The sequence below is a fragment of the Zophobas morio genome, unplaced genomic scaffold (genome assembly GCF_036711695.1).
Source record: "Zophobas morio isolate AGI-343-1 ecotype UQ-CSIRO unplaced genomic scaffold, CSIRO_AGI_Zmor_V1 ptg000179l, whole genome shotgun sequence".
NCBI lineage: Eukaryota > Metazoa > Arthropoda > Insecta > Coleoptera > Tenebrionidae > Zophobas > Zophobas morio.
In genome coordinates, this window is record NW_026972283.1 from 136,035 (window position 1) to 160,554 (window position 24,520).

General features: G+C 28.2%; 3 protein-coding genes and 2 long non-coding RNA genes across 5 annotated transcripts; 2 read left to right on the top strand and 3 right to left on the bottom strand.

Moving 5' to 3' along the window:
• Window positions 1-1,774: 1,774 nt before the first annotated feature.
• On the bottom strand, window positions 1,775-2,836 carry LOC135145739 (uncharacterized). The gene is made up of 3 exons (XR_010283548.1): window positions 2,768-2,836; window positions 1,941-2,015; window positions 1,775-1,838 (listed from the first exon to the last, which is right to left on the bottom strand). It is a non-coding gene; the product is annotated as an uncharacterized LOC135145739 (long non-coding RNA).
• Window positions 2,837-3,727: 891 nt separating this feature from the next.
• On the top strand, window positions 3,728-11,010 carry LOC135145743 (uncharacterized). The gene is made up of 33 exons (XM_064077890.1): window positions 3,728-3,759; window positions 3,815-3,835; window positions 3,890-3,946; window positions 4,003-4,072; window positions 4,124-4,233; window positions 4,282-4,345; window positions 4,399-4,568; window positions 4,620-4,673; window positions 4,744-4,827; window positions 4,884-4,949; window positions 4,997-5,091; window positions 5,171-5,244; window positions 5,299-5,406; window positions 5,458-5,544; window positions 6,248-6,369; window positions 6,430-6,471; window positions 6,529-6,624; window positions 8,323-8,407; window positions 8,844-8,952; window positions 9,001-9,082; window positions 9,144-9,203; window positions 9,267-9,329; window positions 9,390-9,444; window positions 9,499-9,566; window positions 9,624-9,728; window positions 9,800-9,900; window positions 9,971-10,048; window positions 10,131-10,170; window positions 10,231-10,299; window positions 10,353-10,417; window positions 10,471-10,583; window positions 10,724-10,848; window positions 10,909-11,010. The coding sequence occupies exons 7-33, from the start codon at window positions 4,479-4,481 to the stop codon at window positions 11,008-11,010; spliced, it is 2,238 nt and encodes a 745-aa protein (XP_063933960.1). The 5' UTR covers window positions 3,728-3,759; window positions 3,815-3,835; window positions 3,890-3,946; window positions 4,003-4,072; window positions 4,124-4,233; window positions 4,282-4,345; window positions 4,399-4,478.
• A 2,964-nt stretch (window positions 11,011-13,974) lies between these two features.
• LOC135145744 (uncharacterized) lies at window positions 13,975-16,167 on the top strand. Its single transcript, XM_064077891.1, has 12 exons — window positions 13,975-14,031; window positions 14,425-14,709; window positions 14,766-14,839; window positions 14,897-14,976; window positions 15,033-15,120; window positions 15,280-15,313; window positions 15,366-15,471; window positions 15,529-15,623; window positions 15,675-15,740; window positions 15,797-15,859; window positions 15,928-16,000; window positions 16,067-16,167. Exons 3-12 carry the CDS (start codon window positions 14,781-14,783, stop codon window positions 16,165-16,167), a joined length of 765 nt encoding a protein of 254 aa, XP_063933961.1. The 5' UTR covers window positions 13,975-14,031; window positions 14,425-14,709; window positions 14,766-14,780.
• Window positions 16,168-16,506: 339 nt separating this feature from the next.
• On the bottom strand, window positions 16,507-17,510 carry LOC135145768 (uncharacterized). The gene is made up of 5 exons (XR_010283559.1): window positions 17,339-17,510; window positions 16,900-17,042; window positions 16,815-16,847; window positions 16,631-16,744; window positions 16,507-16,573 (listed from the first exon to the last, which is right to left on the bottom strand). It is a non-coding gene; the product is annotated as an uncharacterized LOC135145768 (long non-coding RNA).
• Window positions 17,511-19,653: 2,143 nt separating this feature from the next.
• LOC135145763 (GRIP and coiled-coil domain-containing protein 1-like) lies at window positions 19,654-24,336 on the bottom strand. The gene is made up of 22 exons (XM_064077906.1): window positions 24,307-24,336; window positions 24,180-24,238; window positions 24,037-24,117; window positions 23,881-23,982; window positions 23,666-23,815; window positions 23,409-23,531; window positions 23,114-23,224; window positions 22,948-23,052; window positions 22,828-22,900; window positions 22,739-22,770; window positions 22,607-22,684; window positions 22,427-22,555; window positions 21,013-21,120; window positions 20,889-20,933; window positions 20,785-20,821; window positions 20,641-20,690; window positions 20,378-20,470; window positions 20,198-20,263; window positions 20,067-20,122; window positions 19,919-20,000; window positions 19,808-19,863; window positions 19,654-19,751 (listed from the first exon to the last, which is right to left on the bottom strand). The coding sequence occupies exons 5-22, from the start codon at window positions 23,702-23,704 to the stop codon at window positions 19,688-19,690; spliced, it is 1,347 nt and encodes a 448-aa protein (XP_063933976.1). The 5' UTR covers window positions 23,705-23,815; window positions 23,881-23,982; window positions 24,037-24,117; window positions 24,180-24,238; window positions 24,307-24,336; the 3' UTR covers window positions 19,654-19,687.
• Between the last annotated feature and the right edge of the window lie 184 nt (window positions 24,337-24,520).

Sequence of the window (24,520 nt, forward strand, 5' to 3'; positions counted from 1 at the left end):
AATGTAGCCTCTTTCAGGGCAAGTAAATGCATCTTAGATCTTTACCAAACAAGGCTTGCGCTAATTGGTAAGTAAAAATACGAACGTTTTGAACAGGTTAACCATAAAATTTATAAGCTTGCAGACAATTTACCATGAGGAATATGGGTATAATACTTTAAAACTACAACTCACAACATTTTAAAAAACCACACGCCACTATGTAAATTTAGAAAAATATAGAAACTTTTATACTTAAAAAACTTTTTATTTTTAAACAATATGGAGGTTGACTAAGGTAAATAAAAAAAACTAGCAATAGCGAGATTATATTTCAGAATTAGTAAAGTACAGATATAAGACCTTGCACCTGCACTTTAAATTTTATATGATTACACAATATCTTGTAGGAAGATAACCTGTGGTTTCCTTGTTACTTTCGATAGACGACCATAAAATTCTTACTTTTTTTAATACATTTAACTTCCTCAGTAAAATCCTTCTTCATTTATATTAATATCACTTTATATAAGTTTTTTTCTATTTTTATTATTAAATTTTTTTAATTATACTCTATCATTTCCTTACTTTTTTAATTCTTTTTTACGCCCAAGAATATAGGCAACTTTAGGGTAAGGAGAGAGGGGAAACAGGTTAAAAATAAGTAAGTTAAGCAAGTCAAAGAAAAATAACCGAAGGACGTCCTACTAAAACCTGCGTACACACAAATAATATTTTGGTTTAGCGAAACCTACACACCGACTAACAACGGATTAAAAGGGCACTGGCTCGGAAGTTTTTCTTGCTTCGTTCTGAAGAGCTCCAACTTGGATTTTAATTGGTCTAGGAAATATCACAGGAACGAGATCTGTTTTCTTCATTATTTAATAGTTTACTTTTTGATTCTTTTTTTTTTAAATTTTAGAATAGATACGAATTTTTCGCAGAGACTTTAAGATTAGCAATTTGGTTCGCCATAATTATGTGGAGTTTTTCCGTAGGAATTTCGTTGGGTAAACTAAGTTCGTTTTGAATTTCATAACAATTACAATTTTAACACGTTGTTCAACCTAACTGTTAAATAACTAACGCACATATATACTGTTGGATATATGCGGATCATTTGTATTAATGTTATGGTACGCATCACTCAAGTATACTCACAGAAATTGTTATAATAGTGTTTTCAACAATAATGATTGCGTTATGTGTTGATATAATATTTCATTGTAACGTGAGCATGGTCCTTTAAAGCATATCACTAATTGCTGTCGTAAAAAGGGGAGGCATGCACATACTTTTTTTTCTTTTTGTTTATTTTAGGTAGCGCGTTGTGCTCTTCAGGAAGCTCGAAAATCATATATAAAATGATTACAAAGTTTTTCTATTTACAATAAATTTACATTATACTTTTTGGTTATCTATAATAATAGTTTTCAAAAAATAAGTAGATTGCAAAAGGGGCTTTTGGTAAAATGATTACCTATAATAGTTTTATACTAAACACTAAAAACCAAAAATTATTATTAAAAGCTGAGTATAAAAGACAGGGGATTTAAAAAAAAACTAGAAGACGAAGTTTTAGCAGCGTACTAATTAAACAGAACCCTGCACATTTTCAAAATACACACGACCTAAACAACATTTTTATATGTACCTTAGAAAAGCGAACTCTAACAGCCCTAAGACATCAACCAGCTTATTTACTAATATATATATTAAAAAAAAGAAGGATAAAAGATAAACATTTAAAAGCATCGCTAACATTTAAATACAGATGTTGGTCTCAAAAGCCTTCGAATTTCTCTTTAGTGAGTTATTGTAGATTAAACAAAATTTAAGTTATAGCGCGGGTATAACTATTAAATATGTCGATACAATAGTTGAATATGAAAAAGAAAAGAAGCAGGTGTGCGAAATTAAAAAAAAACTTGAGAAATTGTTATAATATGTTGTATAACCTGAAAAAACAGTAAAGGGGAAGGCGAGCAGAATATGAGAAGCAGTCAGACCGTGTTTTACTCTTCACAGGGAAACTTATAGATAAAGTAAGTAGTCAATTTTAAAAAAAAAGGAATAGAAAGAAATAATTATACCAAAAAGATAACATAATAGCTAAAATTTATGTTTAGTATACAATAAGTAAATAGTTTAAACTAATAAATGTTATAAGTAAAGAAAAAGCGTAGAAAGTAAAAATTGTGTAAAAAAAACAGAAAAAAAAAACGGTCAGACAAAAAGAGCAAAGCTTTATGCACCATAAATCTTAGAAGCTTATATACGACATAAAGCAACCCAAAACTAGCGGATATAAGTTAATAAACTGTAAATAATTCTATTGTAGATTATAAGAAACTAAGAGGCTGTCTCGATTTAAGAGCTATAGGGATTATAACCAAAGTTTATTTTTTTTTGCGGTACAATATATATACCATAAACAAACATTAAACAGTAACAGTTCCTTTAAGGTCGAGTTATGGTCTTAACTGACTTTAGGCTACCTCTACCAAATGATAAAATACAATATGCATTTTTATTGTGAGTAGATGACAGCAAACTGCTAATGAGTTATTAAACTATTCGTATGGTTCAATAAATTCCACTATAGGTCAAATTACGAATTCTTATAAACATGGTTACAGTTTAAATTAGTAAAATACTTAATAAACAACTTTTTAATTTTTGTAACTGAGAAAGACTCACATAAAAACTTTTTATTATTTATATAGTAGTATATAAAATATTGTGTATGTCGAATTAATTAACTAGGGGCTAAAAACAAACCTACCGTACAACGCAGTAATGTTATGATCATGCCCGAGTAATTCTTTTACAACTTTATGTTATTTTATACCAACAATTGAGTTTTTAATGTTACCCTAAATTTATATTTGCCTTCTTAATAGAAATTATTTATACAAAATAAAAAAGAATTAGTACAAACTTTTACTATTTTAAAGCCTTCTTTTCGTTCCCCTTTGCCTGTGCTGTTCACATGCATTTTTCGCCCACATGGCCAGTCCACTGACGTATGCCTTTTCGAAGTCCTTAAGTTTTTGGATACTGCATCGTTAATGATCGGAAAGAATTATGAAGTTGAATCATTTAAACATTTTTCGTTTTCCCCCCCCCTTAGTTTACAGATCAAAAAGCTTTTATTTTAAAACTTTTATTTCTAATAAAGCACCAACTCTGTCATACTCCAATAACTCCGTTCCATCTGATTTTAAACTTGACAATGACCATATAGCTACATTTAAAAAAGATATAGAAGCTTTCGAAGGTGTCGCTAACACAACCAAAAAACGTTTTGGAGAAAATTTATCTGAAGCTTGTATATTTTAGTCTTTCTTAATTTTTTTAACTTTAACTCTTATTTTTTTTTGTTAATAACTCTCTTGAAGCCTCAGAATTTACTAAAGAGGATGAAGCAAGTTTATTTTCGAAAGAGAGAACTTTAGAAAAATATACTGTTACTACTGAAGAAGATCCTGAAAAAACTTTTCAATTTTTCATATCTCTTTGCAAAAAAAGAACACCTCCTTGTAATACAGTAGCTCATGTCATTCAACAATTATTACTGTAATTTCTAATTTTTTTATTACCCTTTTTTATAATTAATTGATTATTATAACTAAATTTTATTTTTTTAGACACCCTGACTCCATTTTTAGCAAAGAAGTTTGGGCGTTAGTCTACAGTTTATTTAATAAAAGAAAGATTATTTATACAGATCTTAAAAAGCATGTACATGAGCATGAACGGCCTTTTTTGAAAAAAGTATTTTAATTGCAGATTATAATTTTTTATTAATTTATAATCTTTTTGTGGTTAGATTTTTAAAGAAGCAAAAAAGGTATGCCTTTTTTTGTCTGTCCTTTTTTTCAGGCGTTTAAGTTTGTTTCTGAAGATAGAAGATGCCGCTCCTGAACCGACTAATAAAAGTGCCATCGAATCATCCGAAAAGGTTACTAATTGTTGTTTAAGTTAATTAATTTTTACTAAATAAAATTATTATATAAGAGTACTCCTAGCCGAGAGCTTTCTGGCGCGATTCTTCTGACGTCCACGTTAGAAGTACTTAAAGGAATCAGTTGCTAATTTTACAAATATTATAATAAAAAAACTAATCAAGTTTTTGAAGAGGATCCAGACGATGTAATTTCTCTGCTGCAAATCCAGCGAGATTTAGAAAAGAATTCTTGTGAAGCGCAGTGGTATCGACATCGCAAGCAGGCCTCGTGGGATAACACGGTTATTGTGATGGAAATTTTAATTTTCTGTTTTTAATTTTTTTTTTAGCGCCAAACACCCTCAAAGCCTCTAGGAAGTTTAATTCTGAGACCAGCGGCTATAGATCTTGCTCGTATTGCTTTGATCTTTTCTTTTTTTTTTTTAATTTAATTTAAATTAATGTAGGCAATATAGAAATAGCCAGAAGCAAGCTCACGCAGAAAAATTCGTTGAAATCCTTTCTTTATCCTGTAGATCCGTTTATTATGGCCTACATCACGCTCTCCTCTGCTCTCAGTCTTTGCTCCTCCGGCTCTTTTTTATTCTTAGCAGTGGCCAGTGACATAGGCGTTAAGGTTTTTTGTTTTTCCTTTTTTTTGAATTTTTTTATTTTATTTATTTTGCAGCTTCACGATGAGTACTGCTTTCAAGTTTTTGATGATCTGAATCTAAATGATAAGGTGCTGTTAACCTGTGCCATTTGCTTGTAGAATTTTTTTAAGCGTTGCTTTCTTTTTTTTTACATTCTAGCAAAACGAGATATATCTCCAGTTTCAAAATCTTAAGAAACATAAAGGCAGCAGGCATTTTCAAAATTTATGGAATCGTGTTCTTGTATTTTTTTTTATTATAGAAGAAAAACTTTTTTTTGTTATGCGTCTGTTTTGTAGGACGATAATCAGGACTACTTGAGATCTCTGGATATTGTTTTTTGGTCTGAAGATACCATCATGAAAGTATTTTTTATTATTACTTTTCCAAAAAGTTTTTATTTTTTCTTAAGGTAGGCGAGTTTTTATTGAAAATACTTGTGGATACTTTTGAATTCGACACTACCAATCCGTTAAGTATAAGAAAACTTAGTAATTCTGGCATTCGGTTTATTTATTTTCTTTTTTTTTTTTGATTATTTAATTTTTTTTAAAAACTTCAATATATAACCATTTATTTATTTTAGTAAAAAGGCTTTTAAAATTATGACTACTTATGCTGATTCCTCAGTGAAAAAGCAGAGACAGCTCTGTTTGGATGGTAGATTTTTATAGAATTGGAAACTCTTATAATACTGAATTTTTTTATTATTAGCTGAATTTATTACAGCGATGCTTAATCATGAGTTATACTTAAGCGAGGCGTTAAGCAGGCAACTACCAATGATTGTTCCTCCCATTCCGTACACGGACTTCTCTAGCGGTGATCTTTTTTTTCTAGATATTTTTCGAATTTGCTTATGAATTTTGGAAGGCGGGTATCTTCTTCATTTCAATCGTTGCATTGTCCGTCAGCCGCCCTCCCGTTCTTATAATATTAAGTTTGCTTTAAAAGATACTGGTATTTTTTTATTTACACATCGAAAAATAATCAATTTATAGTTTAAGTTTTTTGTTTAAGATTTTTTAATCCTTGTTTTATAATTTTTTGGTTTTTCTTTAGATCGCTATTATATAATATTTGATTTCTATAATTTTTTTATTTTTTTGATTTTGTTCATATTAATTTTGAGTATTAATATTTTATTGATATTTTGATCCTTTAAAATAATTATTCCGTTTTCTAAAACTTGATCAATATTCTAAACCGATTTATTACTTTTATAATTTTCATATTCCCAATTGTTTAAGAACTTTTAAAAAACTTGATATATATTGTTAATTTACATAATATTTTTAATTATTTTTTTTAAATTTTAAAAATTTATAAACTTAACATATATGTTATTTAATTGAATTATTATATTAATAATTCCTCTGTTATTAATTTTTTAAAGGCTATATAAACTTGATATATGCCTAAATTGATATATTATTTTTATAATTTTTTAAAAACTTTTGAAACTTGTATAATTTTTTTAGATTGATTTTATTATTTTATTAATTTTTTGTTATTAATATAACTTTAAAAACTTAATTTTTTGAATTATTATATCTATAAATTTTGGATTTTCAATTTATTTTTAATTCTTAAAATTTGATTATTTTTATATAATTATTTTATTTTGTTTTTTTAAAACTTTATTTTTTTTTATTTTTTTTAGATCCCGAATCCTTGAAACCAGTCTTAGATGCTTTGAATACTCTTTCCAATACTAAATGGATGGTAAACACAAGAATCCTGGACGTCATGTTGGACGTGTGGGACAGAAATGGCGACGAGAAAGTATTCTTTATAGCAACTTTACCCCTTATTATTATTTTCCTCACTTTTCATTGGTTGTAGCTCAGGATTATTCGCAGTCATGATTTTACACCAGTTGAAAAAGTTATACATTTTAATTTTTTTTTTATTTTGTGCATTTAATTACTTTTTGTTTTTTAGAGAAACCGATTTGTACGGTGGAAATTTCAAAGGTCAATAGCCAATCGCTTTTCGATTAGTTGTGACGTGCAATACCGATTATTGGTGGCCTATTCGGTGCGTGTGTGTAACAAAAATATTATGTATTCATGATGAAATTTATTACAGTTTAACTAACTTGAAAAAATTTATTTAATTAAAATTAATTTTTTTTTTAAAATTATTAACGAATGAAATTTATATTTTAGAAAAAATAACCTTTTGTGTTATTATTAGTACATAGAATAATTTTTAAAAAAATAACTTTTTGTGTGGTATTATGAGACTTTAAAATAATTTATTTTAATAATTTCTTAAAAAATGTAATTTATTTGTTTTAATTAATATTTTCTTATCGTGAGATTATTAGTGCAATTATAAATTTTTTAAAAATATAAATTTTTTATATTAAAATATTTTATACAATGAAATTTATATATTTTTTTTACAGAATTACTTTTTGTTGCATTTTTAGTGCTTTTTAAATATTTATAATTATTAGTGCAATAAATAAATTATTTAAGTAATCTTTCAAAAAATATATAATACTATGAAATTATAAATTTATTATAAGAATCACTTTATTCTTTTATTAGTACATTATGAATAATTATTATTATTAGTGCAATAAAAAGAAATTATAAAAAAGATTTAAATAATTTTTTTTAGAAAAACAACACAATGAATTATTTTTTTTTTAAAAAGAATTATATTTTATTGTATTATTAGTACATTATTAGTAATTAATAAATTAGTAAATAATATATTACTAAAATTTAGACAAGAAAATGAAGTTTGTATCTTTTTAAAGAATAATTTATTTATGATATTTTTAGATATTAAAAAACTATATATTAAATTTTTAAAAAAAATAATTTTTTGGAAATTTTAATTTTTCTTTTAATAATTTCTTGTTAAGATTTTATTAACACATCTAAAAATTACATAATTAATTTATTATCTAAAACTTTTTTAAATTTTGTTTTTAAAAAAACTTTGTGATATTATTAGTATCTCAAACATATTTTGAATAATTTTTTTTATAGAATTTTTATTGATTTGAAATCTTTATACGAAAATAATTTTTTTTATGATATTAGTATAATAAAAATTATATTTATCAAAATTTTTTTATAATTTATATGAAATTTGTATATAAATTTAATAATTTTTTTATTTTGGTATTAGTGCAGTAAGAAAAATTATATATTAAATAATTTTTTTTATAAAATTTATATTGGAATGAACTTTCTGTATATTTTAAAATAGCTCTATACTATCATACTATTAGTCCATTAAAAATTATTAATGAATAAATTTTTTTTTAAACTATTAAATTTGTATTTAATAAATAATTCTTTATTAGTGTATTATTAGTACATCCAAATTATTAATTAAATAATTATTTTTACAAAATTTATATGAAATTTGTGTATTAAAAAAATTACTTTTTATTGTATTACCATTAGTACATTAAAAAATTATATTGAAATGATTTTTGTATATAAAGAATAACTTTTTATTGTGATACTCTAAATACAAAAAAATTTATAAATTGATATTAAAAAATTTTATATAAAGAATTTTTTTAAAAATATTACATTTTAATGATTTATATTTTTCAAAAATTTATAATATGAAATATAAAGTTTTTAAAAGTATACTTTTTTAATGTTTAATAATATATTAACCCTATAACAAAATAAAAATCATATTTTTTTTAATAGAAGAATCATTTTTTTGACTTTTTTTTTATTTTTAACTTTTTTTGGGCAGTACCGAAATATTGGCTTGTATCTTCCGCATAACATTGATTTTCGAGGACGAGCTTATCCCATTCCTCTACATTTGAATCACATGGGCATGTTATCTATATAATTATTAACTTCCATGAATTGCATTATATTATATAATGGTGAAATAGCTTTAATGTATTATAATTTTTTTTAATAAAGAAGCTAAAGGAAATACTAAATTTTTAAATTTATATTTAATTATTATTAAACAAAAATTTTTTTTTTTGGATCTGCTTATTCTTCGAAATTTTTTTTAATAAAGCGTGAAAATGTTCTTAAAGTTCTATTAAAAGTTATAAAATATATATTAATTTAAGAAACAGTCTTCAGTAAATATTATTCTGGTGTCAGGGGGCAACTTATGTCGAGGCCACTGATTATTTCTTATTATAATTTTAATATCTAATTCAAATAAAAAATTATTTTATTAAATCTTGAAAATTTCAAAAATATTCTTTAAAACAAATTTTCCACAATTTTTTTTTAGTCTTTTGGTTTTAGGGGATGACGTGTGTCGCGGCCTGCTGGTATTCTATGAGAAAAAGCCACTCGGGAAAGCCGGATTGAGGTGGCTGAAGATCCATCTGGCAAACGTTTACGGCCATAGCAAGTTCATCCCTATTAGTCTGTTCTATGATTTTTATTAATACTGCAGCAGAGCAAAATTTACTTTGGTCGAGCGCGAAAAATTCACGGAGGCGCACTTGCCTCAAATCCTTGCCTCTGCAGAAAACCCGATGGTTTTTTTTTTTTTGCTAGCTTTTGTTATTTTGATTTTTATATTAATTTTTTTTTCTATAGGGTACTTCGTGGTGGAAAGAAGCGGAATCTCCGTGGCAAACATTGGCAACTTGTTTTGAGGTTGTGTTCGTTCTGCATATCTTCTACTTTCGCATTTTACTTAGTGCGCGGTCATGCCTACAGCTCGCAGAGGCGCTGAAGAGTGATAATCCTGAGGAATTTATGACCGGTTTACCCGTCCACCAGGTCTATGCCACGTGCGCGACGCCTTTAGATTTTTTTTGATGTTTTTCTTTAATTACTCAGGACGGCTCCTGCAACGGCCTGCAGCACTATGCTGCCTTGAGCGGCGACGAGTTGGGTACTTTTATTTTATAATTTGGATGCTTTTATCCTATCGGGCTTGCTTTGTTAGGCGCTTTGTACGTTAATTTGACTCCCAGCGAAAATCCGAAGGATATCTATGAAACCATAGCTGAAAGAGTTTTATAATTTCTTTATTGTCATTTTTATACTAAATGACAGTCTCACTTTTTATAGGTTAAGGAGGCCATTGACATCGACGTTAACGATCCGGCCTCGCCCAACCACGCCATAGCGCAACTTACGCGGCCTTATATTTCTAGAAAGATCGTTAAGCATCCCGTAACAACCTCGTTCTTCCCAGCAGCGGCATCCACGGGGGTCTGAACCTATCTTTTTCCCTCGTGCTGCAGGTCATGACTAGCGTGTACGGCGCGAGGCTTGCTGGTACTTCATCGCAGATTGAGCAACGTTTGAAGGAGATTTCCAAATTTCCTACTGAGCGTTATTATGAGTTCGTTTATAGTTATCATATTTATTTTTACTTTCTTTGCTTAATTTTTTTTTGGTCCGGTTATGCGTAGGAGCTCTCGCTATATTGCTCGCAAGGTAGAGGCGTCTCTCGGCGAAATCTTTGAGGCCGCTAACTCCATCAAGTCTTGGTAGTGTTTCATTTATGTGATTTATAAAAGTTTTTTATTATTTTATATTTTTATATAAATTTTAATAAATAATTTTTTTTAGGTTGGGCACTTCTGCTGGTATTATTTCACAATTGGATAAAGTTTCCCTCTTTTATTATATGCAATTTTCAGTTTATTTTATTACAATTTTTATGGCTTAGCCTGTAAGGTGGGTGTCTCCTATTGGCCTTCCTGTTCTTCAGCCCTACTATAAGTTTGTTGAGAAGAGGGTAGTATTCTTTTATGTATTTTTTTAAAATATTTTTTTTAACCAACTCATCAGCTTGTTGACGGACAAGTACTCCGAATTTCATTCGTTACAACTGCTGCGAAAAAATCTTTCAAAAAGTATTCGAGATTATTATTATTATGATTATTTATATATTTTTTTGCGTGTTGAGGACGGCATGCAGTCTGGATGTTCGCAAGCAGAAAGCTAGTTTTCCTCCAAACTTTATTCATTCGTTGGATTCTTCGCACATGTTTCGAACTGCGCTTGCCTGCAACGATAAAAGTTTTTTTAAATTTTTTTTTTTTCATTTTAATGTAATTTTATTATATATTAACTAAAACTTTTATTATTTATTAGTTTTATTCTTTAATTTAACTTTTTTTATTGTTTATTATTTGGTTTGAATTTATTATTCCGAGTAGATATCACTTTTGCTGCAGTGCACGATAGTTTTTGGACACATCCTTGTGATGTTCCCCTTATGAATAAAATTATACGAGAAGAATTTGTGAATATGCACAAGCAAGATATTATGACTAATTTAAAAGTTGCCTTTTTTTTTAAAATTTATGTTTCATTATTTATCTTTTTTAACTGTTTTTTTAAGGCTTATTTTGAAAATCTGTATAAGAAACCTTTTCCCCCTTTACCAAAGCGCGGCTCTTTTGATATCAATCTTGTCCAACAGTCAACTTATTTTTTCAGCTAAAAAAAAAGCCTTCATTTCTTTATTAAAATTTACAAGTTTCTGTTTGCTTGAATTTATTTTGATTGACACTGAAAAGTTTTTTGTCGCGTTTTTTTTTATTAAGTTTTGTTTAGATAAGCTTGTAATTTGTATTTTTCTTTGGAGGACTTAAGTAGTTTTTGATTATTTTTTTTAAAAAAATAGTTAGTTTAAGCAATTGGAACGCGTAATTCATGAATACTTATCTACTTTATTTTTATCAGTTTAAAAAAAAAATTATTACAAAATTTTATGTATTTCCGTTCATAAAAATAATTCACCTTTTTATTTTACTTAAGAGTAAGCAAGCAAAAGCGTTTAAAAGCTTAACAACTCCCTTATTTTGAGGACTTAGATTAAAATAAAGTTGTCGAGCAATTTTAATGGTAACATTCTATCACCTCACATAAACCCCCTTAACTAATTAGAGATTTTAAGTACGATCTAAAGATTTTTAAGTTGGACAATAGTAGCTATTATTTTCTTAGCTAAATTTACTTTAGTAATAAAAATTTTAAGCGTTAAAAGTGACGAAAATAAGGATTATTGTTCAAAAAATATAAGTTTGACGGAAAAAACTCCATTTTTTCTTAAAGTGTGATATGTAGTCCCTTGGGGGACGAGTTATAAAACGTACTTTAAGCACATCTATAAGAAAAACTATATATAATAAGCTACTTTAAGCTATGAACAATACGTTGCTATGCAGGTATTTTTATGCAAGTATATAAACAATTCTGTTAAGGTTTACGTTTAAATATAAAACCAGCTAGTATAACCATTTAGCTCGGTGGAGAAAGGGCTTTGATAAAAACTTAGTAAGTTTTTCTTTTATGGTTTGTTTGTTGTTGCACTGATAACTGAGTCGAAAAGAATAATAGGTGGAAAAGACAGCTGAATGATATTAAAAGGCGGTAGTTAGGTTACTAGCAACCATTAAAGATCTGGAGCTTAGACCAGACCTCACAAATAAACCATTGCCATATTTTTAAAAAAACTTGTTTCTGGCCAAAATTCCATGACCACGAAAGGGCTAATAACTAGCCTATGAGCATTCTGTTGAATATAAAACTTTGGTTTTTCTAAATACTAGTAAAGGTTTCCTCTGCGCTGCTGTATTTATTAAAAGATACGATAACAAAAGTAATACTAAAACATGCTAACGATAGGAAGATAAAAACAAACAAAAATTAATATAAAAAATAATAGTAACGATAGTAGTGATAACATGTATAACGCGTGGTATTTGTTGTGACCTTTTACCGCCGAAACAGACGTATTCTTTGAAATGATCGAATGCACGAGGATCAAGCGATCAACGAGTTATTAGAACTAAAAACTCTCTTCTCCCTTCAAGCCAGAGTAAAGAAGCAACGAAAATGACACGTGGAGAAGTGCCACCGCTGCCAGTCTTTGGGCATAGGTTTAACTAATGCGCTTACCAGCTGTCACTTGAGCTAGTTAATGCAGTCGAGATGTGATTGCATCTCGAAACGCTCTCGAACAAAAGGCGCTTGGTGCCGATGGCACTACTCATGATATGCTAAGGAAAAAAGCGTTAGCCAGCGATAAATTATCTGTGCCTCCTAGTAAATTCAGCGATGGTTGTTAACGCCTTTCCAGCAAAATGAAAGGAAGCAACTATTGTATGCTGTCGAAAACACCGAAACCAGGATTTGATGCCAGCAAATACCGACCCAATAGACTTCTGTCTGCGGTCGACAAAGTTGACTAGGCCGCTTTACTGCACGTTCTGGGGTAGTCCAATGCCTGTGACGCCTTGCTGGGATTCCTATATAAATATCGGCGTAGACACTTAACAATCATGCAACTATCTCCGCCTAATAGAAGGGGCACCTTCAACCGCGCCTTTAACTTTTGTAAGGTAACGAGCGCTCTCTTCCTTGACGTTCAGAAGGCCTTTGACCGAGTTTGATATCAAGGTCTGCTATTCAAGCAATGTACCTTTAGATGTCCTCATGGCCTTTACAACCGTAATTTAATAGTAGCACCATCATGCGCGTGAGCGTTGCACTGTCGCCGCTGTAAACACTGATAGCATGGATAGCTCTCTTTTCTCCCTTTTATTCTTCGTAATCAATGGGCGATGTGCCCTTGGAAGCCCATCCTCCCACGCGAGGACCCCTGTCGCTAATAATACCACTGTTTACTCGTCGTCGAAGCTTCCGTGATATCTTTACGTGCTTAACGACTAGCCCTCATTGTATAATTTTTTTTCACTAATTTTGTCACTAATAATTAAATTTAAAAGCTAGAAGGCGGCTTTCCGCTATTTTCGTTATTTTTTGATTAATTTAAGTGTATTTTTATGTAAATGACTAATAGCCAGGAAGAGGATATGGAAAGTTGCTTTAATACGACAAAGGGTAAAGCGCTCCTAGTAACAAAAAAACGCGTCCCCTTGCCAATGCCCTTAACCTTTGATGGCACAAAGATCCCGTGGTACTCTCAAGCGAAATACTTGGTAGTCATAATTGATAACATATCCTCGTGGCGCGATCGCCGTGGGCTACGTAGTAATAAAACTCTAGGCAGCACCTTGGGTCCTTTTATTAAGCAGCAACTGCTGCGAAACTAACGGCGATTGTATGCGCCTTGCCTTTAACTAACAGTGACACGCATCTCCGGCCTGGGCCTATGTTCTACGGCGGCAGAGGCCGTACAAAGTTCCACAAACAAGTTGAGGGGCATTGACAAACGCGCTATGGTTAGTTCGTAATGAAGCTCACCTCCATCTAGGCCCATCGAGCGCCGTCTCCCGCGCAATGCCATTGCCCTTTAAGACCGGCCCTAGACACTACCGCCGTACACGTGAATATTTGTCTGCGGTTTCTTGATCAAGAGCTCGAAGTTGTTACTCGAGCGAGCACCAGTTAGTTACTAACAAATAAATACTAAATTTAAATCTGGCGCTGTGGTAAGATGCGCAGTGTAGGAGTTCCCGCTTCTAAGTGCTTCTCTTTTCTCTCTTTCACGCTCAGGGTTTGTTATTAGCAACACCCATAAACATTTTATTAAGTTTTTTATTACAGTTATATTTTTTTAGGAAAATTTTATATATTTAAATTTTTTATTCCTATAATACATTTTGGATTTACTTTTATCGAGAGTAGGCCTTTTTTTATACATGATTAAGAAGTAAAAATGGTAGAAGATGGCAGCTTTTAGTTACGCACCTATTATATAAGGATATAACTTTGTTATAATTAATATATAGATCTTGCTATATATTCAATTCAGTCTTTTTTTAAATGTTTACTGTACTACCAAAAAATTATAGTTAACAAAATACCAAAATAAAATGGATATGTTAAGTTTTGGTTATATATACGCTAAGAACATTCGATTTTATCAAACTCACTAATTTTTATTTAGACTTTTACGAATGTCTGTGAAGAAAATTATCCTAATCTTAAGCTAAGAAATAGCCAAACTTTTATAGGGAACTCTGGAGTACCGCAAACCCCTATACTCGTGGAACGGTTTACATGTCTTTCAAAGAATTTAGAAGGCGAATCACAAACAAAAAATTTCTTTGCTACTAAATTTTCTTCTGAAGCGGGTGAAACACAACCACTAGATGCTTATAAGCTGTCGAAAAAAAGAGATATTGATGAAGTTATTTTGTACTTTGCACATGGCGAAGGCTTCTGTCGGCAGGTGCTTCCAAGCTACATATGTAAATAAAAAAAAAGGATTTCTATCAAACTTATAAGATCTGGCTGCCAATAATGGAGCACATATGCGAATTGGATATCGATAAACCAGAGTTTGTTTCCTGGGATTTTCGGTTTGTAAACTATAAATTTTTTTCGCAAGTACTTTCTATTCATGATAATTTTTTTAGACTGCACGGCGAAAGTGCACTTCTAAAATCTAATGTTAAGTTGAAAGACTGGTGGACTCTTTCGCATGACGTTTTCGCTGGTGTTTTTTAACTGTGTTTAACTATTTTAAACCTTTAAAAAAAAAATTTGATTTAGGAGTTGGATTTTCGTTAAATGGCGAAACGGTTGATCTTTCTCCGCCATCCATCGGCCAAAAGCGCGTTGGTATTGGCCATTCTATGGGGTTAGTATGATCCCTCCAAAGCTTTGTAGTATCTGCACTTCACTGCGATGGCGCTTTTGTTTAAATCTATTTTCTTAAAAAAAATTGCTCCGAAGAATTATTACTTTTAATAAATTCAAATTTCCTTTTAAAATAATAATGTCAACTTTTTTTAAAAAGAGCTACCGCACTAGCAATGGCCGAGTATATGAAAGTAAGTGTTCACCTGGTCTCACCTTCTTTGGCTCTTGCACTACCGAATATAGCCAGGAACTTTCTCCCATCTAATTTTGATCGAACCCGTTATGTTCCCTCCTCCGTACTACAACGATTTACTTACGGACTTAGCAGAATGGGCTCTCCTGCGTAGAGGTGTGCACCTTCTAGACTAATTAAGTATTTTTAAAGGAATTAACTATAAGATTTTAGAATCTTTTTCTTCCAAAAAAGCGGCGAAGGATCACATGTCTAAAGTAGAGCCATTTAAAAGCTGGCATCCGCTTGCTTTATGCGCTTATATAGATGTAAAGTGGGGTGTGCTAAGTTTTTTTTATAAAAATAATTTAATTTTTGAGGGAGGACTGGTGCAGCGAGAAGACGGTGATTGGCATCTTAAATGTTCCAAACAAAATGAGTCAAGCGTATACGTTTTTTGTTGAAATCAAAATAATTTAGATCCATAATAAAAATAAAAAAGATCCATCGACTAGCCTCACACACCATGTACGATAAAATATCGTCCATTCTTTGCCCTTCTTTGGTAAAAGTTGAGCAGATTTTAAGATGCTTCGGAAATCTATTAATTTTTAAATTAAAAAAATTTGAAAGGTGTTGACCGGCTCGGAATCAAAATTTCTTAATTTAACGGAATGGAAGGCGATCTCAGAAAGGATGAGTAAAGGTATTTTTCAAAGCGCACCACGACTCGCAGTTTTTTTTAAATTTTGAAATTTTAATTTTTTTTCAGGTAGTTCTGCGGTAGTCCCGAAGGCGTCACACTATGTTCCCTTGGAAGAGCCACTGGCCGTAGCTCGGCACGTCGTGGATTTTTATAAAAGCAAAAAATAAACTTTCTTATAAATTTTTGGTAAAATGAAAAATGATAAAAAGGCTCTTTGTTTATGCAGTGTAAAATTTAGTAAAAAAAAATTAAATTTAAATTTAAATAATATTATAAAATTTAAGAAATAATTGCGACCGCTTTTTATTTCTAGTTTTAAAAAAGATGGATGAAAAGGAAAAAGAAAGTTAGATAAACCGAAAACTCCAGAAATACGCATCTCGCAACTTTATAGATAAAAAAAGTTTTCCCAATTAGATTGCGTTGCTAGTTCAATTTTATTAAAAAAAATATTAATAAAGACTGATAAAGAAATTAGAAAAAAAGAAGAACCTTCAAAATAAGCTTAAATTTTAAATGATACTGAAAAAGCAACGCAATCATCTCCGCAATTATAAAAGGCCCAAAAATATTCTGTAAAGAAAATATTCGTAATGATAAATTAACTTTTGAGCAAACGTAGAGTAAAACCTGAATTTTGTATCTTGTGAGAATTAAACCTTGCTTCGGAAAAAGAAGTAAACAAGCGAAAGCAAATGCAGTAAAAATCAATAGAGCTAAGCGAAGACGAGCGGTTTTCGCTAGCTTAAGTACAACAAGTATAAATATAAAAGGATCAATGAATGTATTGAAAAATAAATTAAGTTAGTCTAACAATAGTTGCTTGATCCGTGAGTTTAACTGTTTCCTATAAAAATAAAATAAAATAATTTATAAGTCTTAAAATATTAAGATTAGACCAGATCAAAAGAATTTTCTTGTAGGGGAGTTAATATACTTTCATCTATAACTTTACTTGCTATCTTGCGCGAGCGAACTTCAGAAGCAAAATGGGTGGTTTCTGCAGAAGAAAAGCTATTTGCTTTTTCGATTTTTTGAGAATCTATTTAATAGTTAATATTTTATTATGACTATGAAATGCTATTTAAGATTTTTTTGTTTAAACTTATAAAAGATTTATCCCCTGCAAAACTAATCAACAGTTGATAACTTTGCATAACTATTAAAAGTAATTTGCAATTCCTTCTCTCAAAACTTATAATAGATAACTATTTTTTTAGTCTTTAAAGGATCTAGTCAATAGTTAATACTTTGTATAACTATTAGATGCTTATTGTAATTCTTTTTTTATACTTTTAATAAACAATTTTCTTTACTAACTTTATACCAAGCAACTACCTTGAGGCTGAGTATGTGCTTTTTGTTCTAATAAATTATCCGCAAGGCGGAACTTGTTTAGTCTGTTCACTTCATTATTTAGAACTTTTAATTTTATTTTCTGCCTTCTTTCTTCAGCAGAAGGCTTTTTTTCTGGTACGGTCTCTAGAAGGCTCATCGCTAGAAAAACAGAAACATTTTTAGATACTAGTTAAGACACGGGTGTACAGGGGGACACCTAATATTAAGGGGGGGGTGCGCGTGTATGTATTGTATTTATAAATTTTTTTAAACGGTTGCGAGAGAAGTATTGCGTAGAATAGGTTATGTGATTTCTTTGAATAAAGATGCATAAAGATTAAAAATCATTTAAAATAATTTTATATACTATTAGTTTCTTTTTTTTTAGAAGTAAATTTTAAATTCATACGGTATTGAAGGGCCTCTTGACAGAATTCATATAAAAAAAAATTTTATATATAGCTTCTTTCTTTTAAAAGTAAATTTTATATTATTGTACTGAGTAACTAAGAATATAAAGACTTAAACATAACTTTTGTTTATTAGCTTCTGTTTTCAAAAAGTAAAGTTTAAAGGTTTTGTGTGGCCAAGGTTGATAAACTGTAGTAACAAACTTTAGTTAAAACTATTAATATTAGAAATTCAGTCGCTCTATACATAAATGCGGTTTTTTTTGACTGTAAACTATTATACACTTCTCTTTTAATAAATAGATATCTGGTTGCAAGTAACGAAAAGCTTCAGTAGCTAATATAAAATTTACCTGCGCCTTACTTTTCTTTAAGTTCTAGTTGTTTTAATTCAGATATTTCTGTAAAGCCCTCTTTTGGGTGCTAGTACGTAATTCTTGGTAATAGTTGAAACAATTTTTTTCAAGGGGTTCCCCCCAACAGATTACTTGTAAGCTTCATGGAAAGCTATTGTTCTTTAACTTTCTTATTTCTGCGCAAGCAGCAAGATTAAAAAAAAAAGCTTACTATCGAAGGCGAAGCTTCATAGTTATTCGCTAGTTACTTACAGATAATTTACATAAACGATAATCCAGCTTTCACCAAGTAACTGAGAATCGAATTCAAAAAGCTAATTTTTATAACTGGTTTTATACAATAAAAGAAATTTTTTACGAAATTATCTACTCGTGATTTCGTGTAGTTTTTAATGCATTCGGTAATTTTTACTAAATTATATTTCAATAAACAACGCTACAATTTAGGTGTTCGACCTTTTAGTAATTTCTGAAATCCCTTTATAAAACCAATAAAAAGTAAATAAGGTTTTCTCTTCTAACTTATTACAACAGAAAGAATTTTATAAAAATATTAATAAAACTTGAAAAAAAAGCAGTTTCTTTGTAGATTGTTGAAATAAGAACTTTCTTTAAAAAAATGACTTATGTTATTAATGAAAGTAAACTGTATAAAAAGAAATTTTTTTTTTCTTTGTCAAGATTTAGAGCTTTTTTTTTTTTAAAGTGAGGACTCTCATAATAAAAAAATTTAAAATTATAAAAAAATGAAATTTCTTTATCGCGTTGTTGCTTTATGACTCATAGAGTATATTCACAATTATTATAAATATTAAAAAAAAGGGAATATATTTATCGTCATGAAGTGTTGTGAACTTTTTTTTAAAGTAATTTTTAAGAAAATAAAAAAAATACTTTGTAAAAAATAATTGAAGAGATCTCTCGCAGGAAGTTTATTGTGAATTTTATAAAAATAATAAACTTATAGTAGACTTAGCGATTTAAAGGGAAATATAAAAAAATTAACTTGGATGAATAAAAAATATCCTTATCGTCAATATGTTTTATTGAGATTTTCCTTAGAAGTAATAACTTAATAGAAATAAATATTATTTGTACAAAAAGTATTTTCTTTGCCGTCATGTTTTAATAAGTTTTTCTTTGGGAGTAATTACTTATATAAAAATAAAAAAAAGGTAACTTGTGCAAAAAGAAATTTTTTGGCTGTTACAATGTTTTATTGAGACGAGTGGCTTTTTTGATATATATAAAAAACTTGTAAAAAATTCCTTTCTCGCCGTGAAGTTTTAAAGACCTTTATAAAAAATCTAAAATTAAAAATTTGTATATAAAAGTAACTTCATTGTTGTCGTCATAAAGTTTTAATGTAACTTTAATAAAAATAAAATAATAAATTTGTGAAAAAAGCAATTTCTTTTTTTTGTTAAAATTTGTTTTTCTTATAATTTTTTGATGCTTTATTTATTCAGTAAAAAAAGCTGTGTTCTTTCCAGAAAACTTAAACAACGTTTTATAGCAGCAACAAAAATATATAATAAGCTTCTGCGTCGTATGGCGCAATTTCCTTTTTTTTTTTACTAATATCAAATCCCAAAAAAATTCCAACCGTTTCCTTCATTCTTATTGGCCTCTTCAAACAAATTGTATCTGGCGTTGTTAAAAATAATCAGAAACCAATCAATCGTATAAAAGCGCAACATTACCGTTCCAATAAACGAGCCATTTCCTCGGCGCTAAAAAGTAGCATTTGGCCAAACACCTAGAAACATAAACTAAAAATATAATAAATTATTTTTTAATTATTATTTTTTAACCAATAATAATGGTTTTCTTTCTTCCGGAGTTTTTGCATCCAAAAAACTATAAAGAATGTTTTTCAAGTATTCATAATTAAAACTAAACATTCACGTTATTTTTTTAATAAATATTAAATATCATTATTGTTCGTAAAAGTTACAATACCGCTCCTTGCGACAGTTATTTTCTTCCAAACGACGAATTTCCTTCTTCAAGACAATCTTTTTATTAAAAAAATAAGTATATATAAGTAAAAAGATATAATTAATAATACTCAATAGAACAATAACACGAACATTCTGATCTTCGTGTTTCCGAACGAGTTCGTTCGAGTCTTCCAGCAAACTGGACACGTGCTCGAGCTTTACATAAACGCGTAATTTATTATATTCAACAAAAAATTATTAACTTTTTTTTAAAAAGTTATCCAGTAAAAAAAGTAATCATTATTAAATATTTTATTTCATTAAGAAAACCTTCAACTGAAGATCAGCGAGGTTATCCTCCAATAGGAAGGTGTTTCGGGCGGACGTCCCGCAAAGCTGAGCGACCCGATTAGTTGGAGCTTGCTAACCACGTGATTAATTTGTTTCTTAAAAGTTAGTACATACCCATTTATTTCTATTACATACATTATATAGATTTTAAATTGTTACTGGCTTATCATTATCATTATTATATTGTACTTTCTTTTAGTAATAAATTTTAGTAAATAAATATAATAAAATAATAATAAAACTTGAGAATCATCGGACGGCAAAGAATTGGAAATTTCAAAACTTTGCGAAGCTTTTAATACATAAATATAATTATATAAGCAAAGTAAGCTGAACGCAAAAGTTTATTACTTCAGAAAAAAAATTTAATTGTAATAAAAAAAAACTTTTTTTTTCTAGAGAAAGAGTAGATTCTTCAAGGCTCTAAATAATAATATTTATTATTAATAATAAAGTAAATATAAAAAAATTGTTGTTATAGTAAAATTACTTTTTGATTTTCTATATTTTCCAGCGAAATTTCCATGCTCTCAATCTTTATTATATATAAATTTTATAATTAATTTGTTTATAAATTTAAAGAAAATAAAAATTAAAAAAAAATTAAAAAAAACTTTTTTTAATAAATCCTTTTTTTCCTGCTTTAAAGATTCGAGAGACTTTTCTAAAGAGGCCATCTGGATGGAAGTGTGTTTCAGTGCTTCAAGTTCTTCCTGCAGAGTCTGAAACGAAATAATAATAATAAATTATTATAAAGAAAACTTTGTAGACACTGAAAATAGATGAAAATATATTCAAGTAAAGTTTATTAACTTATCTTTCATTGAATCTACTTAATAAAACTTGTTATAAATAAATTTTACTGATGCTGAATTACAATTAAATTTTTTAAAAAGTTGAAAATTAATTTTTTTTAAAGAAAATTTTTAAATTAATTAAAAAACTTTGATAACCTAAAAATCTATAAAACAAAAAAATAAAACGTTAATAACACTTATTATTGATAACTCGAATTTCATTATAATGTAGTAATTATAATATTTTTTATTTAACTTTTGTACAAAAAAAATTTAAAGGGAAAAAAGTAAACCCTACAGATCCAATAAAATTCTTAAATATAGTCTTTGTGAAAGATATAAAATTATAAATAAAACTATGAACACAAAAATTCCTTTGAAAAAAAAATTAAAGGGTAATTTGAAAATAAATTATTTAATAACTTAATTGAAATATATTTATAATTATAACAAACTTTGTTGTCCAGAAATCCAAGCATAATTATTAATAAAAGTTAAAAGAACGTTGTATACGAGGATTTTAAGTTTAATAATAGAAATATATAAAAAAGAAAATTACAAGAACCAAATAATTATTTATAAAAATGTTATTTATCCCAAAAATTATTTGAGATAATATAAATTAAAAAACTAAAAAAAAATTTATAATACAATTTTTATAGAAAGTTACTTAGTTAAAAAAAGTTAACTTTTTTTTTTAAAAATAATTTATTATACGTTTCCTGTATGAAAGTTACAAAATAATCTTAATAGAATTAAGACAAAAGAGTAAATCAACTAAATTATTTTAATAAAAAATTTCGAGTTATTAAATCTAAAATCGAAAACATTAATTTTATAAAAATACATTTATAAAATTTTAAAGAATAATTCTTTGAGGGGAGAATTATAATTATTTGTTAAAATTTTAAAAAGAAATTTTTTTTAAAAAAAATAATAATTTAAAAAGTTTATTAATAAAAATAATATAAATGTAGAAAAACGATTTTAAATTTTTTTAGATAATTGATATTTTAAAAATGAAAATGTGTAAAAAAATAATTTCTTTATAAAGTTTAAATATAACATTTTTTTAACAGATCAAAACTTTTTTTTTCTAATAAAATAAATATGGTAAAAAGTTAACTCCAAAATTTATAAATTTATAATAATTTATTTAACGTTAACGGGAATATGTACCATAACAAAAATAATAAATAAATTAGTTAATTATAAAAAAATATAAGAAAACTTTATGAAGTTGCTTAAATCTCGAGATCTCTTGTTGAGAATTCTGAAGTTCAAAATTGAGCTTCTGCTGCTTTTCAGCAGAAGAGCGCGCGAGAAAGGAATTTTCTTCTTCAAGTAGTTCCATTTTTTGCTGTAAAAATAATTTTATAACCAAAAAAAAATTATAAAAGCATCTGCGCACGCGCAATTTCTCAGACGTTTTTTTCCAAATGGCCAATTCCGCACAAACGGCATCCAGTTGTTGTTTCTGTTGTAAATTCTTTAATAAAATGGATAAGAAAAAACTTTTTATAAGTTTTTCTTTTAAAAAAACCTCCGAAGGGTTTGAAAGCACTGGAAACGGAGCTTTAAAAAAATTATTTATTACAAAAAAAATTTAATGTACATTAAAAAATAGAATACTTTTTTGTTTCAGGATGAATTGAGCACGTGTTTTGTACTTGGTAAAATTAATCTCGAGTGCTTCCAGTTTAGCCTGAAATTTTTTTTTTAGAGGTTATTCTAAAAAAAAGGAAAGACAACGTTGGCGCGGCTGAGATCCTCCTCCAAGCACGCAGTTATCTGACGATGAGATTCCTCGCTTTGGGCTAATTCGTGCTCTAGAGTAGACACTTTCAAGCGCTCGTTCTAAATAATAAAAATTTAAATTTATTAGAAATTAGAAAATATTAAAGATTTTTTATATAACTTCTAATTTTTCTTGAATTTGCTCTTTTAAAGATAGCTCGGCCAGTAGTAATTCATGATGTTTTTTGTTTTCCTCGACGGAAGTTTGAATAATTTCTTCTTTTTCTTTAATCTACTTGTAGAAATTTATTAAAAAATAATTTTGTTAACAGAACTTTTCATTGTCATTCAGAACAATAATAATTAAAAAAAATTATTTCTAAAAAATTTAAAAACTCAATTAATAAAAAGAATTTTAAACAAAACTTTTATATAATAAATTAAAACTATTGTAGAAAAGATTAAATAAAAATAACCTTTTCAAGAGCAGCAAAAAGATCAGTTCTTGTGGTTCGAACCAAATGCTTCAGTTTTTGAATCTTCGTTTGCAATTCATTTACGTCTTGGGACTTTACTTCCAATTCTTTTATTCGGTTATTCTTAAGAAAAAAAAAGGAAAATTAAAAGATCACCTCTTCAATATTCAAAGTTTGATATTTTTTATTATTTTCATAATTATTTTTATTAAGATTTTTATTAAAAAATAAAAAAATCCAAAAAATTATTTTTGCACTAGAAGTCGAATTTCTTGTTGGGATAAAGAGTGGTTCATTTTAAATTCTTTTGCAATTTTTCTGCAGTCGGCCAATTCAATGTTTAATGAATTTAGGCCGTCTATTTTGAGCAGTGCTTCTTCCAGTTGCTCTTTTAATTTTCTGTTTTTCTTAAAACAAAATAAAAAATAAAAAAATAAAAAAATAAAAAAAATTAAATTTCGTTGGAAATTACAAGTTGGCTAATTTTTAATTGCTCTTCATATTTTATTATATCTGTTTTCTGATAGTTAACCAAAGCAAGGCTTTCCTCGTTTTCATTTGTTAACTTCAAAACCTTATTATAGAAATTTACGTACTTTCAAGATAAATTGAAATTTTTAGTATTAACATTTTCCGTGTAAATTGCAAGCTGCCTTTTCAACTGCTCGTTTTCTTCTTGTAAATCTTTTAGTTGTTTATAATATTCAAGCTGCAAAAAAAAGATTTTCTTAACGTACCAAAATTCTGTAGTACAACTTACTTTATTTTAACCTTGTTATCTAAAGGTGCTGGAGAAAAATCCTTATCCACGAAAATTTTATCTTCATAAACTTTTAAAAATTTAGAAACGAAAAATAAAGTTAAAATAAAATTGATAAGCTTTAGACAATGACTTCACCCTTTTTAGTTTTTAAAGAGCAATCGCTTATTTCAACTTCTATATATTTCTTTTCAAATGGTGATGTAATATTCAGATCTTCTGAAAATGAGTGTGATAGTCTATTGTTTAATTCAAATTCTTTACTGGGATAATACTCAAAAGATGAATTACACGACTGTACAGCTCGGTGTGAAAGATTAAAAGGAAATTTCATTAAATATTCGAAATAGAA

Bases quoted from the DNA above. Each gene is read 5' to 3' on its own strand.
- LOC135145744 (XM_064077891.1), top strand. From the start codon at position 14,781: ATGGAGCACATATGCGAATTGGATATCGATAAACCAGAGTTTGTTTCC. The intron at 15,624-15,674 runs GTAAAGTGGGGT...TTAATTTTTGAG, and splicing joins CTTTATGCGCTTATATAGAT to GGAGGACTGGTGCAGCGAGA. The intron at 15,860-15,927 runs GTAAAAGTTGAG...AAAATTTGAAAG, and splicing joins CCATTCTTTGCCCTTCTTTG to GTGTTGACCGGCTCGGAATC.
- LOC135145763 (XM_064077906.1), bottom strand. From the start codon at position 23,704: ATGAACCACTCTTTATCCCAACAAGAAATTCGACTTCTA. The intron at 20,822-20,888 runs GTAATTTTACTA...ATTATTATTTAG, and splicing joins AAAATATAGAAAATCAAAAA to AGCCTTGAAGAATCTACTCT. The intron at 19,864-19,918 runs GTTAAAAAATAA...TTATGTTTCTAG, and splicing joins AAAGAAAACCATTATTATTG to GTGTTTGGCCAAATGCTACT.
- LOC135145743 (XM_064077890.1), top strand. From the start codon at position 4,479: ATGGCCTACATCACGCTCTCCTCTGCTCTCAGTCTTTGCTCCTCCGGC. The intron at 5,545-6,247 runs GTATTTTTTTAT...TATTTTTTTTAG, and splicing joins GTTTGCTTTAAAAGATACTG to ATCCCGAATCCTTGAAACCA. The intron at 9,204-9,266 runs GTTGTGTTCGTT...TCATGCCTACAG, and splicing joins CATTGGCAACTTGTTTTGAG to CTCGCAGAGGCGCTGAAGAG.